The sequence below is a fragment of the Gopherus evgoodei genome, chromosome 22, assembly GCF_007399415.2.
Source record: "Gopherus evgoodei ecotype Sinaloan lineage chromosome 22, rGopEvg1_v1.p, whole genome shotgun sequence".
Lineage (NCBI taxonomy): Eukaryota > Metazoa > Chordata > Testudines > Testudinidae > Gopherus > Gopherus evgoodei.
The window spans coordinates 11,063,114-11,083,339 of record NC_044343.1 but is presented as its reverse complement, the minus strand read 5'-3'; the positions used below and the strand labels follow the sequence as shown (position 1 = coordinate 11,083,339).

Below are 20,226 nucleotides of genomic sequence, written 5' to 3'. Positions count from 1 at the left end.
CCCAGGCGAGTAATTAATGGGGGAGGGGGTGTAGCTAGCCCCCCCAAGCCCAGGTGAATAATTAATGGGGGGGTGTAGCTAGACCACCCCCCCTCAGCCCAGGCGAGTAATTAATGGGGGAGGGGGTGTAGCTAGCCCCCCTCAGCCCAGGTGAATAATTAATGGGGGGGTGTAGCTAGACCACCCCCCTCAGCCCAGGCGAGTAATTAATGGGGGAGGGGGTGTAGCTAGCCCCCCTCAGCCCAGGTGAATAATTAATGGGGGGGTGTAGCTAGACCACCCCCCCTCAGCCCAGGCAAGTAATTAATGGGGGAGGGGGTATGGCTAGCCCCCCCAAGCCCAGGTGAATAATTAATGGGGGGGTGTAGCTAGACCACCCCCCTCAGCCCAGGCGAGTAATTAATGGGGGAGGGGGTGTAGCTAGCCCCCCCAAGCCCAGGTGAATAATTAATGGGGGGGTGTAGCTAGACCATCCCCCCTCAGCCCAGGCGAGTAATTAATGGGGGAGGGGGTGTAGCTAGCCTTCCCCAGCCCAGGTGAATAATTAATGCGGGGGGGGGGTGTAGCCAGACCACCCCCCCTCAGTCCAGGCGAGTAATTAATGGGGGAGGGGGTGTAGCTAGTCCCCCCAAGCCCAGGTGAATAATTAATGGGGGGGTGTAGCTAGACCACCCCTTCTCAGCCCAGGCAAGTAATTAATGGGGGAGGGGGTATGGCTAGCCCCCCTCAGCCCAGGTGAATAATTAATGGGGGGGTGTAGCTAGACCACCCCCCCTCAGCCCAGGCAAGTAATTAATGGGGGAGGGGGTATGGCTAGCCCCCCCAAGCCCAGGTGAATAATTAATGGGGGGGTGTAGCTAGACCACCCCCCTCAGCCCAGGTGAATAATTAATGGGGGAGGGGGTGTAGCTAGCCCTCCCAAGCCCAGGTGAATAATTAATGGGGGGGTGTAGCTAGACCACCCCCCCTCAGCCCAGGCGAGTAATTAATGGGGGAGGGGGTGTAGCTAGCCTTCCCCAGCCCAGGTGAAAAATTAATGGGGGGGGGGTGTAGCCAGACCACCCCCCCTCAGTCCAGGTGAGTAATTAATGGGGGAGGGGGTGTAGCTAGTCCCCCCCAAGCCCAGGTGAATAATTAATGGGGGGGTGTAGCTAGACCACCCCTCCTCAGCCCAGGCAAGTAATTAATGGGGGAGGGGGTATGGCTAGCCCCCCCCAGCCCAGGTGAATAATTAATGGGGGGGTGTAGTCAGACCACCACCCCCCTCAGCCCAGGCAAGTAATTAATGGGGGGGTAGCCAGCCCAGGTGAATAATTAATGGGGGAGGGGGTTGTGTAACCAGCAGATCTTCTCTCCCTCCCCCTTGGCACTGGGGGCTGATTGGATTGGAAACACTTCTCTCTCCAACCCCCCTGCTCTAAACAATGTGCTGTCTCGCAATTCTGACTATTCATCAACAAGTTGTCAGTGGCTGGTTCTCACCCATATTTCCTCTGCCAGGTTTTGTACCTTGTTGCCTTGTGATTTGTGGCGATTTGGGTGTGTAACTGCCTGGTTTGTGGATGCAAATGACCGTTTTGTATTTGTTAATTGAGGTAATTCTGTATTATGAGTGTTCAGGAAGTAAGAAGGGTGGGAGTGCTATCTTGTATGCTGTGCAGGTGGAAGGAGAGGCTGGTTTTACAGTGAATGCAAGGGAAAGTTACATCTGTAGTAAATGGGGGGTTTGCACATGTGGTGATTGCAAGAAGGGTGGAAGTTTTTTCAAAGTGTATCTTGGGCACTAGTAGTTCCAAGAGAGAGGGTTTTCCTTTTCCCTCCTCTTTTTGCTTTTTACTGCAATACCTTTTGCTAAATATATTCTGAAACTGTATTTCTCACACTGTAGTGATGAGACTTTTGTCGTATTTATCTCAGCTGTAGACATTTGACATGTAAATAATTGATGATTATTTATTTTTGTATGTGTTTTTTTTTTTAATTTTACTTTGGGCATTACTGTTGTCTGCTGCAGAGGTCCCATTTGCTAGGCCAATCTGAGTAGTTTACTCCTGGGGGAATTCTGCATCACTGTGTGTGTGCAGAATTCATGTCCCCCTGCAGATTTATTTTCTTCCCTGCAGAAAAATTACTTCTGATGGGGGAGCAAAGGGGAGCCCCAAGAGCAGTCATGCACCCTTTCCTGGCAGCACAGACAGGTCGGTTCAGGCACCTGGAGCAGCCAATAGAGACATAAATCACCACCGTGTGTGTGTGTGAAGGGGTGAGCGGTTGTGAGAGAGATACACTTTCCCTCTTCACTATTGCAGCATGCTTGGCATGGAGGGGTAGTGCTTCAAAGTGTGTCTGAGGAGGTAGGTGTGGCGCAGGCTGTCCCCTCAGAAAGAGCAGAACATAGCAGCCTGCCCGCTTGGTGAATTGTTCCCATTATCTTTGTGAATTCCCCCAGGAGTATAAAACCGGTGTAAAAGTTTTAAGGCTCCTTTACATGGTCAGAGTGGTGTAAAGGACAGTATGGCCTTATAAATGCATATGGTGCTTTACCGATTAGAACTGGTCTAAATTTTTGGACTGAAAAAAATTCTTATTAAAATGTGCTCTATGAAGTGTTTGCTACTGATTTTTCTGAAGATAGTCAGTAGCCAATACAAATTGTGAGTTTGATTCCGCAGCCCTCACTTGCTCTTCAGTTGCCTATGATGTAACACTGAGCATGTGGCTGCATAAAGGATCAAACCTTGCTACATTACTATTAGGCAAGGGGGGTTAGGAATTTCCTCCAATGCTCCCCACTCCCATTCTTCATCCATTGTATTGTACTTTAAATAAATTACCTAAATAATTGAAACCAGCATGATTATATTGTGTTGTTTTAACAAATAAAATATGTAGAATTTTAAAATATTGTGCGCAGAATTTTTAATTTTTTTGGTGCAGAATTCCCCCAGGAGCAGTAGTTGTAATGCAGTGCGAAAACACAGAAACACACACATTGGAAAAGCAGGTCTTTCTCTCCTCCTCCTGAGGCCCACTGCTGCAATCTCTTACTCATATGAGTAAGGCTTATTCACAGGAGTAACCCCATTGAAGCCAATGTCTGTCTATCATGTTTTTGTCGTGTGGGATCTTACATAGGATAGGTAGGATATATGGTTGTAAATAGTCCACCAGGGGTATGGGGAAAATTGTGTTGGGCTTCCATAAACTGCCTTCTGCAAGTGCCAGTATAGATGTTGAGGGAGCATGGCAGTAGCATATATTGTAAGTAGGCTTGGCAAAACTTGGTTTGTTTATATAATTTTGACAGATAATATTAATGTCTATTTTGAGCATTTTAAATTTTTGTATCAATTTAAATTTTTACAGTTCCAGGAAACTGGGGGGAGGCAGGCAATAATTAATGACTATAAACATCAAGATTCAAAAAGTTAGTTTTATGACTGTTAAAACACACACTGTCAACATCACATATCAAAATATACAAAATAAATGTCCTTCAGTCAAGCTCTAATAAGTTCTCAAGCACTATTTTTCTTTGCCCATTTGTAAATTTTGCTTTATTCTTGATGGAAATTATATTTTTTGGTCAGTTTGGCTGTGTGTGGTGAATTGACATTTATCAGTAAAAATTGCATCCTTCTGAGCCTGATTGTAAGCTGTAGACATCCTTGGAAATCTAATTAACATAGAGCAGCCCCTAGGCTGTCTCACTGACAGAAGAGAGGGTGTTATTGTCCCATCTTCCCAGCAACTCAGGATTAGGAGAGTGCACAGGTGAAATCTCCCTCTCTAGCCTGACAGTGAAACTCGCTGTAAACAAAAGTAAAATTGAATTCATTTGTTTTGATCATCCATTTTCCTATTTCTCTTTTAGGTACTCATATGGCCCCCATTATCTGAGTGCCTCAAAATCTTTAATGTATTTATCCACACAACACCCTTGTGAAGTAGAGGAGTGCTTTTATCCCCATTGTACAGATGGGGAGCTGAGGTATTTGGAGACTAAGGAGCAGATATTTAGAAGTAGTTAGGTGCCTAACTCCCATTGACTTCAATGTGATTTAGGTGGTGCCTAGATACTTTTTAAAAATCTGTCCCTAAGTGGCTTGCTGAAGGTCTCACAGGCAGTTTCTGACCGAGCAGGGACTTGAACCTGGCTCTCCCAAGTGACTATAATCTAGGAACAAAGTGTAGGCTATATTTGCAGGTTGTCTGGGGAGTCTGTCTTGGGGCAAGCAATAGCTACATGGGGAACAAAACATTGATAACGGGTTCTTCAATCTAGCAGACAAAGTTAGAACAAGAACCACTTGCTGGAAGTTGAAGCGAGAAAAATTCAGTCTGGAAATAAGGCACACATTTTTAACAGTGAGGTTAATTAGCCATGGAACAATTTACCAAGGATTGTGGTAGATTCTACATCACAGACAATTTTTAAAGTAAGATTAACTATTTTTCTAAAAGATCTGTTCTAGTTCAAACAGGAATTAATGGATGCAAGTGCTATGGCATGTTATCCAGGAGGTCAGACTAGATGATCGCAATGGTCCTTTCTGGCCTTATGTGATTATAAATAAGATAATCATGCATCAGATGAAGTGGGTATTCACCCACAAAAGCTTATGCTCCAATACGTCTGTTAGTCTATAAGGTGCCACAGGACTCTGTCGCTATGAACCTAAAAGTCTCAGGTTAGCATCCTAACAGCTGGACGGACTGTCCTTTCTCCAAGCTGAGAGAAATTCAGAAAATCGATGACAGGCACAAACAGCGAGAAATAAATCCGATTTAAAACTTCCCCTTCTGACAACCTAAGATATTAGTAACATGGGTAAAGAAATACATTTATTTATGACCTGCGACTTTAAACGTGATGTATCCTTTTAATGTAGTTTTTTGCCTGCTTCCTGTGCAGACAACAGTATCCTGTTTCTTACATTTTTAAAACAGAAAATCTTATCCTCAGCAAGACACAAGGGCATTTTGCATTTTTGAAATGGAGACAGTAGCAGCTTTCATTGAACCCCATCTTGGTTTTGTGAGTCATGTAAATTGGACTGTAAACTTTGAGTTATTCTTGTTTGCTTAGGAGCATAGTGGAAAAGAGAAGTGCATTTTACATCCAGATTTCCTTTAGTTTTCCCCCAAGCAAAATGGATTTTAACTGAAAAGTCTTGGCTGCAGAGAGTGGTGGGGTAATGCATTTTTAATCTGTTCTTTTCAGTTAACTTAAAAAAGTTTCTACATGAATGTACAATAGAACTTATGTTTCTGTTAGTATCTTTCGTACAACTGCATCACAAGACACAAGTCAGTTATGGTCTCTACGTGCAGATGTAACTGCTCATCTGTGTCTCTTCTTGCTTAACTGATCAATATTTGCAGTGCAGCTGTTTCACAACACTTGTATCTTGCAGCTGGAGTTCACTGATGGCTAAGACTTCTTCAAATAGAAATATAGCATTGTACGGGCCCCATATGCTCAAGTGAATGGGAACTGAGTAACATTGTCACTTTGCAGGAGCAGGATCTTTCTTCTGTTTTATCATAAATCTAAGGTGTCTTCTCCTCTAACATACAATCAAGTATTTGCAGGAGTCCCTGCCAAAATAAATGACAAGTTGGGAGTGTGTAATAACGACTCAATTACCAAGCCATTTCAGAACACTAAAGAAAAGTGCTTCAAAGTCCAAGCCAACAATGTAAGTGTGTATCCTCATACAAAGAGTTTGAGCTTGCTTCTACTGAATTCCATGGCAAAATGTCCATGGACTTCAGTGGGAGCAGGATTGAGGCCCAAAGCCAACAAAACTAGAGGAATCTAAATAAATGGTGGAACCTGATCCTGCAACACTTAACTTGCTTGTTGGCTTTGTCTGAGTTGCGAAAAGGTGGTGGTGGGGGGGCTTGGTTTTGTTTTATTTTTGTACATTGAAATTGCTGTTTCAAAAAAACATCCTTTTTGGAGTGAGAACACGGACTTCAGTGAGATTACTTATGTAAGTAAGGGTTGCAGAACAGGGCAGGCAGCTGTATTCATTCATGTCGCTGTATGTTAAAATCATATGTGAGATTTAGTAAGAGTTTGAGCCTTGTCTACACTTAAAATTTAGGTTGACATAGCTACCTCAATCAGGGGTATGAAGAATCCCCACCCCTGGAGCTCCATAGCTATGCCGACCCAACGCCTAGTGTAGATGCTGCTGTGTTGACAGAAGAATGCTTCTGATGACCTTGCTGCCATTACTCAGGGAGGTGGTGGTCTGTGGTCTGTAAAATCCTGTCCTTCAGTGTACAGTGTGTGTGTGTACACGAGGGGGTGTGCTGGCATTGCTATAATGACATATAGTGCAGATATACCCTAGGAAGTTTAATGAGGGTAAAGAGTTAAGAAGAGTTACCTTTTTTCTTAGATGCTTTTAATTAATTATAACACTTTTTTTTTTTTTTAGTGAAAACAATATATGGGGAAACTGAAACTCTGGGATGTTGTAACATGGTTCTCTGCAATGCCAGAGATATAATCCAGGAATTCTCCTCAGTTGCATGCTCTAAGCACTATACTGTTCCCCCTCGCGTTAGGATTTTAAGAACTGATTAGTGTGGGAGCACACTCTCTGCTTTCCTCCAGCCTGAAAAAATAACCCCGTTTGTTTACTGATCTTTCAGTAATAGATTTTTCTTTCTATTGACATTTTAATGTAATTGATTGAATTATGTGACTTGTTCTTTCCAAAAAATGTTGTTCTTTGTCAAAAGCAGCTGCGTGTGGTAGGGCCACATTTAATTTGAACTTCTGTCTTCATGCTTTATTTCCTGTTTACACAATACAAAAGGAACAAGGCAAATTAAAAAAAAAACAAAAACAAAAAAGCCTCAATTTATGAATCATGTTTTAAGTTTAAAATGCCTGTCAGACAGAGTGTGAAGAGGTGGTGGTGGCTGGCTGGCTGTATTGTGATAGTCTCTAGGGCCCCAACTCAGATTGGGGTCCCATTGTGCCAGGCATTGTGCAAACATGTAGTAAGGGACAGATCTGGCCCAGAAAAACTTACAATTTACATAGGTCTCGTCTACGCTAAATTGTACCAGTAGAGTTAAAGTGATGCAACCTCCCTAGTGAGGATGCAGTTACACCAGTATAAAGGTGCCTTATACCCTGCATCTCTCTTCCTGGATGGGAAGGAGAATAATCTATAGCGGTATGCGTCATCTTTGTACTAGTATAACTGTCCACGTTAAAGCTATGTCAGCACTAGCACTTTTGTCATTAAAACTTGCGTTGCTCAGGGGTGTGACCCCGACTGACATAAATTATACCGACAGAAGCGCTGGTGTGGACAGCGTCTGTTGGCAGGAGATGGGGGTTGGGATGGTTTAATTATGTCAATGAGAGAGCTCTATCCCATCAGCACAGATCGGCTACGTGGGAGATCTTACTGCGGTGCAGCTCCATCGATACAACTCTGCTGCTGTAAGGTGTCTAGTGTAGACATAGCCTAAGGATTGTACCAGTATAACTAGATCAGTGTTAAAAAAAAAAATCATATCACTAAGCAAAATAGATATACTGATGCAAAATGACAGGTTTCAGAGTGATAGCCATGTTAGTCTGTATCAGCAATAACGTGGAGTCCTTGTGGCACCTTAGAGACTAAGACATTTATTTGGACATAAGCTTTCATGGGCTAGAACCCACTTCATCAGATGCATGGGGTGGAAAATACAGTAGCAGGGATATATACATAGTACATGAAAAGATGGGAGTTGCCTTACCAAGTGGGGGGTCAATCTAACGAGACAATTCAATTAACAGTACCAAGGGAGGAAATATCACTTTTGTAGTGGTAATGAGGGTGGTCCATTTCAAATAGTTGACAAGAAGGTGTGCGTAACAGTATGGGAAAATTAGGTGGTCTTTGTTAGATATTGCAAAAATGCCTTTAAAATTTAGGGTTTCTGTGGATATGGGTTACAGTTATATGCTATTGATCTTATTTCCTTTCTTTCTTTAATAGATCCATTGCTGTCTGATTTCAGATTTCTCCAAGGAACACTTCTAGCAGAAATGGCAGGTAAAAAGCAGTACTAAATACAGAGAAACAGAAAGGATTGCACATAATGTTTCAACAGTGTACGGCTATCAGCATAGTGGATTAGGCATGACAAGCTTTTCTTCTTCTCTCCATGGGCCCTTTTCATCCTTTGTAGAACCTTCTGCCTGCTCCTCTCTTCTTCCTTTCCACATACTCCTGTTTTACACTGTGTTTCTCCTTAGGATCATTAACTGAGGTCCCCATCCTGGCCATAGCAGACTGGGTGTGACTTAAATGCTTGTGTGGAGGAAATTGGTCACTGCAGTCCCTACAGAGATTAAACATCTGCTTCCACATCACTCCTAGCTGCATTATGAACTTAAATCAAGGGCTTAATTCTGCTCCCATTGAAAACAATAGCAAAACTCCCATTGACTTCACTGCGAGTTGGAATAATTCCTGAGCTTATACATCCTCTAAAATTGACAGTGTTTTCTTGCAAACATTGCGCTTGCTGTAGTTTAACAGTCTTGTCCTAGAGCAAAAGTGAGTATTGTAGAAATCTCTGGGGCATGTGATCAGATCTGAGAGAGAATATTCTCTTACATTTCTGTTGTCTTTCCTCTGAAGAAACCTCAAACAGTTAAAAATTGCATATGCACAGCAAGCCTAAAATGCAGCCAACTCTGGGGTGGGCAGGTAGGAGCCAGCTGGCACACAACATGGTACACGACAATAGAGGAGAATAATAGAGGAAATTTTGGCCACCGACAAACACCTTTAGCCAACTACCATGGGGTCATTACTTTCCAGGCAATGCAAAATGCAAAGTAAACATTGTGGTACTAAATGTATCTGCTTGAGAAAGCTGGAGGGCTTATCTGAATCTGCCAGGTTTTGAACCTGTGCTTTAAGAAAATCTATGGGCCAGATGCACTGGTGGCTTGCAGTCACAAGAAATGTTGGTGAATGAGACCACCTTGCAGGGATGGAAGGAGAGAGGGATCTGCAGTAACCTAAAGTGGCTGCAGCTACATTTTGAGAGGGGGGACAAAGAAGGGGCTAACAGTACCCTGATAAAGAGGCTCTGGCCAGATCGTTCATTTAGCATCACAGTGAGGCTGCTCCTATTGCTGGTGTTTCTATAGAGAGCAGTTAATTTTGCCAGAGCAGCTTATTATTTTCTCTCACAGAGATGATGGCGAGAGAGGGGGAACTCTCTGGGCCTGAAAGGTCATGGTCAGACACTTGTCTTGTCTTCCGTGCCATTTGGAAGATTTCCCAGGACATTTTTCTTCTCTTCCTCTGATTGTTTTTAATTCTGTTTACTGAAGCTGAAGACTTGAAACAATTAGTAACAATGCCCTGGAATCAAACTTTAATCAGCACTCAAAGGCAAGAGCAAATATTCCTAAACATGTAAAAATGCACACATGGTTATATTAGATATTCACACGTGCATATCTTCCCATCAGCTGACAGCAGTTTGGATTACACAATTTAAAGAGTCCTATTACTTATTTAAACATTTTTAAAAAATCAGAGGCTTTAACAATAAAATGCATATAAGAAGGTCTGTATCTCTCTACTCCTTGTTGTGTGGCTGTCCCTACTGTCTGTATAACGGTGTCTGAATTTATGACTTGATTTGCTATGGGCAGGGCTGAATGAGAATATAAATGTTGGATTTGGAAGGCAAGAAGGTCACGACTTATGAAATTCATAACAATGAAAACATCCCTGATATCTGCAAGGCAGATAGTCCATGAACGGTTGGTGTGACTCATTTTCCCCTTTGACTAGATGACATCCTTTTAGTATTTCTAGAGGATTGTTCTCCTAAAGTCATCCCTTTCATTGTCATCAGACGATATGAGCTGCAGGCCACAAGGCCTGATTGCTGTACCTAGCAAGACCTCCACTGGGAATGTAGGCTCTTCTGCAAGCAAACCTCCATCTGTCTTTGTCCTGTGGGAGGGGAAAATCCCTGCTTTTCATCTGATTTCTTTGGTCTGGGAAACCAATATCCATCCCTGCTTTTGTGCCCTAGTGGATTAGATAAAACCCTCCTGCAAGGGCTGCCACCACTAGATGCAGCTAGAGACCTGCTTAGCTGGCCTCTCTCACCCTATCTAAGCTACTGTGCTCTTGAGCTGGGTCTGGAGTCTATATTGCACTGCAACTTTTGTGGTCATTTATGCCAGTGAAATGCAATTGAATCAGAATGGTGGTGCTTTTCCCCTGGTTTGCACTGGTGTAAATGACTACACAGGCTACAAAGCAACAGAGAATGAGCCCTAAATATCCAGGGTGAAGATAAGTGCTTATGTTGGCCCATTTGAGTAAATAAACTGGAACTAGAGAGTCTCTTCTCTCCTAATGGTGGGCATGTTTTTCAGGATAGTTCGAAGCTTCCACACTCTCTTCTGTGCTTCCTCTCGATATTTCTATTCTGGGAAGTGCAGGTGAGGGGTCATGTCATTATGATGATTCATTAATTTAAGAGAATATGTCTGAGTTAGCTAAACTGTGTGTGTTTTTTTGTTTTGTAGAGAAAGTGAATAACTTCCCTCCGCTCCCCAAGTTTATTCCTCTGAAACCGTGCTTCTACCAGAACTTTGCCGATGAAATTCCCATAGACTATCAGAATCTGGTGAAGAGAATTTACCATTTATGGATCTGTAAGTGAAATTATGACTTTTTGAGAAATTGTATATATTGGGCTCAACAGCTATAAAAAGGTAGATTCCCATGTATTACAAGTTTTAGTTTCACTTCTGTTCACTTATCAAGAAAAAAATCTTCCTTCTAGGATGCTGTGGTGCAGTTTGTGCCTGAATTTTAACCTGTTTTCCCTTGAAGCTTACTTCAAAACTAACTAGGGTTGTCAAGCGATTAATTGCACTGTTAAACAGGTGTTCTCATGGCAGTGTTGGAGCCGGCATTGCAAGATATTTGTGCCAGATGCGCTAAAGATTCATATGTCCCTTCATGCTTCAACCACCATTCCAGGGGACATGCATCCATGCTGATGATGGGTTCTGCTCGATAACAATCCAAAGCAGTGTGGACCGACGCCTGTTCATTTTCATTATCTGAGTCAGATGCCACCAGCAGAAAGTTGATTTTCTTTTTTTTGGTGGCTCGGGTTCTGTAGTTTCCGCATTGGAGTGTTGCTCTTTTAAGACTTCTGATAGTATGCTCCACCCTCTGTCCCTCTCAGATTTTGGAAGGCACTTCAGATTCTTAAACCTTGGGTCACGTGCTGTAGCTATCTTTAGAAATCTCACATTGGTACCTTCTTTGCGTTTTGTCAAATCTGCAGTGAAAGTGTTCTTAAAATGAGCATTCTGGGTCATTATCTGAGACTGCTATAACATGAAATTTATGGCAGAATGTGGATAAAACCAAGCAGGGAGTATACAATTCTCCCCCAAGGAGTTCAGTCTCAAATTTAATTAACACTTTTTTTTTTTTTTTTTTTTTTAAACAAGCAGCATCAGCATGGAAGCATGTCCTCTGGAATGGTGGCTGAAGCATAAAGGGGCATATTAATGTTTAGCATATCTGGCACATAAATACCTTGTAATGACAGCTACAAAAGTGCCATGCAAATGCCTGTTCTCACTTTCTGGAGACATTGTAAATAAGAAAAGAGTAGCATAGCGATTGGCTGAACAAGAAATCAGGAAGGCCAAATTGCACTTGGAGTTGCAGCTAGCAAGGTATGTGAAGGGTAACAAGAAGGGTTTCTACAGGTATGTTAACAACAGGAAGGAAGTATGGGCCCCTTACTGAATGGGGGAGGCAACCTAGTGACAGAGGATGTGGAAAAAGCTAATATACTCAATGCTTTCTTTTTGCCTCCCTCTTCACGAACAAGGTCAGCTCCCAGACTGCTGCACTGGGCAGCACAGTATGGGCAGGTGACCAGCCCTCTGTGGAGAAAGAAGTGGTTCAGGACTATTTAGAAAAGTTGGATGAGCACAAGTCTGTGGAACCGGATGCGCTGCATCCGAGGGTGCTAAAGGAGTTGGTGGATGTGATTGCAGAGCCATTGGTAATTATCTTTGAAAACACATGGCAATCATGGGAAGTCCTGGATGACTGGAAAAAGGCTAATGTTATGTAGTGCCCAACTTTAAAAAAGGGAAGGAGGAGAATCCGGGGAACTACAGGACCGTCAGCCTTACCTCAGTCCCTGGAAAAATCAGGAGCAGGTCCTCAAGGAATCAATTTTGAAGCACTTAAAGGAGAGGAAGGTGATCAGGAACAGTCAGCATGGATTCACCAACGGCAAATCATGCCTGACTAACCTAATTGCCTTCTATGAGGAGATAACTGGCTCTGTGGATGAGGGGAAAGCAGTGGATGTGTTTATTCCTTGACTTTAGCAAAGATTTTGATATGGTCTCCCACAGTATTCTTGCCAGCAAGTTAAAGAAGTATGGGCTGGATAAATGGACTATAAGATGGATAGAAAGCTGGCTAGATCGTCGGGCTCAATGGGTAGTGATCAATGGCTACATGTCTGGTTGGCAGCTAGTATCAAGTGGAGTGTCCCAAGGGTCGGTCCTCTGGCCGGATTTGTTCAATATCTTCATTAATGATCTGGAGGATGGCGTGGACTGCACTCTCAGCAAGTGTGCAGATGGCACAAAACTGGGACGAGTGGTAGATATGCTGGAGGGTAGGGATAGGATACAGAGGGACCTAGACAAATCAGAGGATTAGGCCAAAAGAAATCTGATGAGGTTCAACAAGGACAAGTGCAGAGTCCTGCACTTAGGACAGAAGATTTGCATGCACTGCTATAGACTAGGGACTGAGTGGCGAGGCAGCAGTTCTGCAGAAAGGACCTAGGAGTTACAGTGGATGAGAAGCTGGATATGAGTCAACAGTGTGCCCTTGTTGTCAAGAAGGCTAACAACATTTTGGGCTGTTAAGTAGGAGCATTGCCAGCAGATCGAGTGACGTGATCATTCCCCTCTATTTGACATTGATGAGGCCTCATCTGGAGTAGTTTTGGGCCACACGTTACAAGAAAGATGTGGAAAAATTGGGAAGAGTCCAGCGGAGGGCAACAAAAATGATTAGGGGGCTGGAGCATATGACTTATGAGCAGAGGCTGAGGGAACTGGGATTATTTAGTCTGCAGAAGAGAAGACTGAGGGGGGATTTGATAGCTGCTTTCAACTACTTGAAAGGGGGTTCCAAAGAGGATGGATCTACACTGTTCTGAGTGGTAGCAGATGACAGAACAAGGAGCAATGGTCTCAAGTTGCAGTGGGGGAGGTCTAGGTTGGATATTAGGAAAAACTTTTTCACTAGGAGGGTGGTGAAGCAGTGGAATGGGTTTCCTAGGGAGGTGGTGGAATCTCCATCCTTAGAGGTTTTTAAGGTCAGGCTTTACAAAACCCTGACTGGAATGATTTAGTTGTGGATTGGTCCTGCTTTGAGCAGCGGGTTGGACTAATAACCTCCTGAGGTCCCTTCCAACCCTGATATTCTAGGATTCTAAGAAGTAGGTGTGACAGGTTGGATCACAGAAACCCCCTGGGAGCTGCCACTTGATGTGCCAAGACTACTACTGCCCCTGCTTTCCCTGCCAGCCTGTGACTCCAGCACCCTGTTTTTGCTAAGCCAGACACGCCTCTCTGCTCCAACACAAACCCAATTACTTGCCCCAAAGCTGCAGACTTAACTGAAAGCAGTTTACAAAAGTGTTCTTGTCTTTAACACTCAGATGCCCGACTCCCAATGGAGTCTAAACCCAAATCCATTTTACCCTCTATAAAGCTTATCATTTGGCCCTTACATTTAAAACCATGATCCTGTAATCAGATCCACACAGGCAGACTCTTGGGGAGCCCTCTTGACTTCAGTGGGACTCTGCATCGGTGCCAGTCTCTGCTCACATGGAAATGATTACAGAATCCATGCCTTTTCAGGAGAGAGCAGGTTAGTGTATTTACAACTTAAAAAATCTGCAGATGTATTTATTTAAATATATCCAGGACTCTGATGCTAGACACACACACACATATGTAAAATGTCAGCTGATTACTATTCATAAAACTCCATCACCCACTCCCAATTAAAATTCTATCCCTTTAGTGTAATAACCTCAATTCACAAAAATTTTCTTATCTGCTACAAGAGGTATCTCTTAACTCTATTTTTCTGTAAATTCCCTAAGGTTTCTATTATCCTTAGCATGTAGAACTCTCCTAAATCTGATTAGATGGGCAGTGCTTCTGTTCTAGTCAAATCGGTCAATTGATATTTGCAGCACTGCTGTAGCCATGTTGCTCCCAGGATATATGAGACACAAGATGAGCGAGGTAATATCTACTACTGGACTAATTTCTGTTGGTGAAAGAGACAAGCTTTTGAGCTCCACAGAGCTCTTCTTCAGATCTGGGAAAGGTAGTAAGAGTGTCACAGCTAAATACAGGGTGGAATGGATTGTTAAACATTAATAGTTAACACATGTTGCAAGAAACCATTCAAAATGAAATGGACAATTAAAACCTCTGCATTTATAGGACAAAGGAGAGTTAGTTACAGATTGTTGTAATGAAATATAAAACCAGTGGCTCTATTGAGTCCATGATTTTTGGTGTCTAACATAGTTATGAATTTAAGCTCCCTGGCTCATCTTTTGAAGGTGTTGTGCAGGTTTCCTTTGAGGAGGAGGATTGAGAGGTCAGATCTAGAATGATCCCTTTGTGAAAAGGATTTGTCCCCAGGTGATAGAGCATTTCTTGTTTGTGTTTTTTTTGTGTGTTTATATATATATATATATAATTTTTCTGTGTGTGTCATTTGAGCGTGATGATTGTCTAGTTGTTGGGGCATTTAGTGCACTAGATGAGGTACAGTAAGGCTATGTCTACACTACACTTTCGTTGGTAAAACTTTTGTCAGTCAGGGGTATGCAAAAACACCCTCCTGATCGACAAAAGTTTTACCAACGAAAAACGCCAGCGCTTTGTCAGTGGAAGACAACGCTATTGCCCCTCATTGGGGGTGAGTTTATTTTGTCAGCAGGAGAGCTTTCTCCTGTTGATAAAAAGTGGCTATAGTGCGTACCTTACAGTGTAGACATAGCCTAAATGTTGTGATAGAGGTCTGGAAAGGTGTGTTGGAAAGGGTATTGATCATTGTGCAAATGTATGGGAGTTCAGAGGTATTAGTCAACAGACAAAACTGAAGGTATACAAAGCATCGTGTTGCCAACTTTGTATGCATGCAAAATCTGGATGGTGTACAGATGCCATGTTATGAAGCTGAATCACTTTCCCATGGGCTGTCTGAGGAAACTGATGAGGATAAGATGGCAAGACAAGGCTCCAGATACTGAGGTTCTCCTGTGGGCAGGTATTCCGAGCATCCATACTCTGCTGATGAAATCACAGATGAGATTTGCAGGCCATGTCACCAGAATGTCAGATGAGCAACTGTCAAAGAAGATATTTTATGGTGAGCCAAAGGAGAGCGCTCTCAGGAAGGCCATAAGAAACGTTTCAAGAACTCCCTCAGTTATCCTTGAGGCATATCAACGTTGACCTAGAGTGTTGGGAAGATCTCGCTCATGATCATTCTAGCCAGCGAAGTCATCCATACTGGAGCTACAGTCCATGAGGAGAGGAGAGCTGCTGAGGCAGAGCAGAAGCTCCAGCAGCGTAAACCTTGCAACAGCAGCTTGTCCACTGTTAATCAACTAACCTATAGGGGCATCTCTTGTTCAGTGTGCCACAGACAGTTCAAAGCTCAAATTGGCCTCATCAACCACTTGGGGGTTCACAGAAACCAAGCCAGTCACTGATGTCAAGGTCATCTTCAAACTGGAAGGATGAACAACATCATCATTGATTATTTTGGCAGTGGAGATATGTCTGCAAGTTTTACATCTGTTATGGTTGGGTTGATGCTGCTTTGCACTGGTGTGTCCTGGTTTGTGGGGAGCTTGCTTGTAATGATGAGCTTGGTGGGGTATGGAGTTGTTTGAAGGCCAGAAGAGGGAGTTCAGGAAAGTTGTTTTTTTTTTGTTTTGTTTTTTTCCCCAGGATGTGTTCCCCATCAAGTATGTAATTGTTTGATGATAACCTGTATAGATTCCAGTGTGGGGTGGTAGGTGAAAACAGTTGATAGGGAATCCTATTTTGAACAGCAAGTACTGTTGGATCTCACTGTCCACTGAGCTTGTACTATCTAGCTGAACAGTTCTGAAACCAGGAGTGGAAACTAAGCTTTCCGCTCTGTGGAATGAAATTAGATTAGACCTCAATGGGCAGACTTGTAGAAAAGGAAGGCTGGGCCAGGGAAATGCTCTTGAACAGGGTTTCTCAAACTTTTTTTTTGTTTCTTTTTTTAGCTGGCATCCCCTTTGAAAATATTTGAGGCTGCGGTGATTCCCCGAAAAAAGTGACAACCCCCCACCATGCCATCCTTACTTCTGTGCTGCTGCTGGCAGCAGTGCTGCCTTCAGAGCTGGGTGCCAGGTCAGCAGCTGCCACTCTCACAACCCCCCTACAATAGTCTTGTCCCCCTCCTCCCCTCCCTCTTTTGGGTCAGAATCCCCAGTTTGAGAAACCCTGCTCTTGAAGATGAAAAAATCCCTTTGCCCTACCAACCCTTTCCTCCCAAAATACCTGTCATCCCAGCTTCCCTTCCAGTTACAGAAATAACTTTATCACTGAGGGACACAATACACACTTGATGCTGTGCATTTTATTCCAAATGTACAGTGTGTGTGCGTGAGAGAGATTTCTGTGTGTATAAACATTAGGATGATCTTTCACTTCATTGTTCTTTCGTTATTCAGAGATGCTGAAAAAAGCTCTAATTTTCTTGCCTGAAGAAACTGCTTGTCTCCTCCAGACTGACTAGTTAAATGTTGCATGCTGTAAAGTTGCCTTTGTGTGTGATTTTTAATTTTTAAACAAAGCGTCCCTCATTCAATTTAGTGGAAAATGGAAAGGTGCCAGCCATTTAGGCAACTAAGCCACATGTATGTCTGAGCAGACCTGGGCTTTCCACTCTGCATTTTAGATTTCCATCTGCCGCACACTTTCTGTTTGGGTCATGCTGGGTTTCTGGGATGGGTGGGGGAGAGAAACAGATCTATAGAAGAGATAGTGAAAAAGAGAAGACAAATATTTAAAATAATGACCCCTCAGCCTTCTAATATGTATTTATTTTAATTGGATTTGAACATTTAATAACAAAAGGTGTATTGAGATTTGAGGAATCCTGTTCCAGAGCTCCCACTATTGGAGAACAAATGCCTGTGCAAATCACGTAATAAACCTCTTTTCATCACAGCTTTATAAGCACCATTGGTTTAAAGGGTTTATATTATTTGCTTGTTTTCATAGCCCACACAGGGCCAGCGCTTCCATTAGGCAACCCTAGGCAGTCGCCTAGGGCGCCAGGATTTGGGTGGCAGCACTTTGTGCGCTCCCCACAGGGCACACGGGAGCTTCTGGTTCCTCCCCCGTCGCGCTGCTGAAGAAGGACCTTCTGCCGACGTGCTGCAGAAGACAGCAGCAGGCAACTGAGCAGCTCAATGTCTGTCGCTGTCGCCTGCGGCATTTCAGCAGAGGGTCCTTCTTCGGCGGCGCGATGGGAGTGGAACCAGAAGCTCCCATGCGCCCCGTGGGGAGCGCACAAAATGCCACCCCCCGAATTCTGCCTAGGGTGCCAGAAACCCTGGCGCCACTCCTGAGCCCACAAGTTATCAAATTAAAAATTCTAGACTCTCCAGTTAGTCACTTTAAATAGGATTTAATTTTTAACTTAAAAGTGAGTGTTCCGTTTTCTAAATCTTAAGGCATGTGCAAACCAGGGCATTTAAAGCAAGTCTTCTGTTAACCTCTTAAAGTTAACTTATACCATGGCAGTGAAATCTGCATAACTGAGAGAAGGATTTTTTTTTAATTAAAACTTTTTTATGTTGTTAACCCCCATTTAACTTAAATGCCTGAATAATCAGTTAGAAAGAAACCTCTCGTATTAAAGATTCAGCTGTTTATCTTCCCCATATGATATGTTTGTACACAATCATTTATTAATTGCTCAGTGTCCCCAGAGTGGGTTGGGAGGGGGCATATAATTGCCTGAACTTGCGAGACACTCAACTTGATGGTATGAGGTATCTCTGTTTGTTTGGCTGGTTAAGCATTGGAATTAATTGCCCAGGAAGGTTATGGAATTGCCTAGGGACGGTTTAGATAATTCTTAGTCCTGCCATGAGTGTAGGGAACTGGACCAGAGATGACCTCTCTAGGTCCCTTCCAGTCCTAAGATTCTGTATAACTTTTTAATGCTGCATCCTATCCGTTCTAAAATTTCTGGGAATTTTCTAGGTATCAGTAAGCAGAACTCAATTAATATTGCAGGGGGGGATCAGAAAACCAGAAGGTGGAAAATGGCATCACACTGAGCTCCTGGCATCAGTTTAGCATAGCCACAGCTTCAAGCCGCTCTGTAATTGTCTTTAGATTGAAGAAATACTTGATGGAGGCTATTAAAACATTCCGGCATAACACCCTGTCTCATCTCTGCTCATCCTCCCAATAGTTAAACAAGTTGAAACCTTGAATGATACATCTCCCAGACAGGAGAAGTAAAATAATAATGCTGCAGGGGAGGGAGGACATGTGCAGACCCTGGCATAGAGGGATGTGGAATTCCGTTACGGGAGTTGGGGAAAAATAGGGACACACAGAGTCTCTGCCATGGAGGGTGAGTGGGAGATCCTGGTATAGGAGAATAGGGTGCCCAGAGCCCCTGGCATGATGGGGGACAATGGTGTGCGGGGAAACTCATCCTAGAGCCCTTACTTGGACTCCATATGCTAGCCAGGGAAGCTAATGCAGGGGGTGTTTTTTCAATGGGATGATTCCACTCCTTTAAAGACCCTTCTATACCATTCTTGGGGCATAAAGGGACCTTGGTGTAATTAAAAATCTGGCCACTCAGTTTTACTTTGTAACAATAGAGGTCCAAGTCCTGATCTTTCACTGATCCCTTCGCTTGCTGAATTATCCACCCAGTTTTCCTTCCACTAACATATGCTCCCGAATGAGTCCCTTGTTTCCTCTACTGGTATCTCCCCCCATTCCAAAGCTGACAGTACCTAGCAGCAGTTCTGCCAAGTTACAGCAGCAGCCATGCCTCATGGTCTGCGTGTTGATAACGTCCACCCCAATCACTTCATCGTGCTAACAATTCCTCCCATAACAAGGTCTCCTTGTATTATAATACAAACCATTTGCTTCCTCTTTTTCTGAAGCCAGCAAACAGCACTACTTATGCCCTCTCCTGTTCTCTCTTTATAGTTTACTGCGTCACGCTAGTGGTGAATCTAATTGGCTGCCTGGCCTGGTGGATTGGTGGTGGTTATGGTGTTAATTTTGGCTTGGCCATCCTTTGGCTTTTTCTCTTCAGCCCCTGCAGTTACATATGCTGGTTCCGGCCTGCATACAAAGGCTTTCGGTAAGTAGACACTCACCTTCTTCCTTCGATCAAAGGGTTTCCTCTGGGAGGTTCGTTCAGTAAACGTTGATCAAGACGACAATGCCCGCAAGCTGTTCTGTCTGTCAGGGCAAAGATTAAGGAGAAAGTAAATGGAATATTCAGTTACAACAATATTTGGTTAAGAAAGTTTGGCCAGCGCAGGAGCTTATAGATGAAGCTATAGGGCTTCCCATCTCTGGGTGGCTGGTTTGAATCCAGCCAAGGGAGAGAGCGACTGAAAGTTGCTGCTGTCTGTCTGTCTCTGTCTGGTGGCCTGTTGTTGTTTGTTTTGTGATGATGCCTAAAGGGATCCCATTGTTCTAATGTTGTATGGATATGGACTAAGAGCTCGTCTCTGCCCTGAAGCCCTTGCAGTTGAAATAGACAAAACAAAGGGTGGAGGTAGTGGGGAAGGATACAGTCTACAAGCTACATATGAGCACAGTGAAGAATACGATGATTAGTGAGAAGTATCCATGCCCACAAAACACCACCCTTGACACAAACTGACCCTTTGTTGGCAGAGAGGTCCAGGCCACAGAAACTTAGCTTCTCTCTTGTCCCCATGAAGGGTTCCTTCAGAACAGGGCTGATTCACATTGGTGAAGGGCAGCTTGCAACAAGATCTTGCATTGCTGATGACCATGCAGTTTGACCTATTCTG

The 20,226-nt window shown here is 43.5% G+C and overlaps 1 protein-coding gene across 4 annotated transcripts in view; it reads left to right on the top strand.

Moving 5' to 3' along the window:
* The window catches only part of SCAMP4 (secretory carrier membrane protein 4), a 32,653-nt gene that overhangs the window by 497 nt on the left and 11,930 nt on the right, over positions 1-20,226 (top strand). For 2 of the 4 annotated variants that reach the window (XM_030540408.1, XM_030540409.1), the window contains exons 2-4: positions 8,019-8,075; positions 10,589-10,717; positions 19,385-19,541. In XM_030540408.1, the coding sequence (XP_030396268.1) occupies positions 8,069-8,075; positions 10,589-10,717; positions 19,385-19,541 (293 nt within the window). In that variant the 5' untranslated portion in view covers positions 8,019-8,068. Of the gene's footprint in view, positions 1-1,500; positions 1,596-8,018; positions 8,076-10,588; positions 10,718-16,416; positions 16,544-19,384; positions 19,542-20,226 lie in introns of those variants that run through there. The other 2 variants (XM_030540410.1, XM_030540411.1) reach the window with 2 other exon arrangements.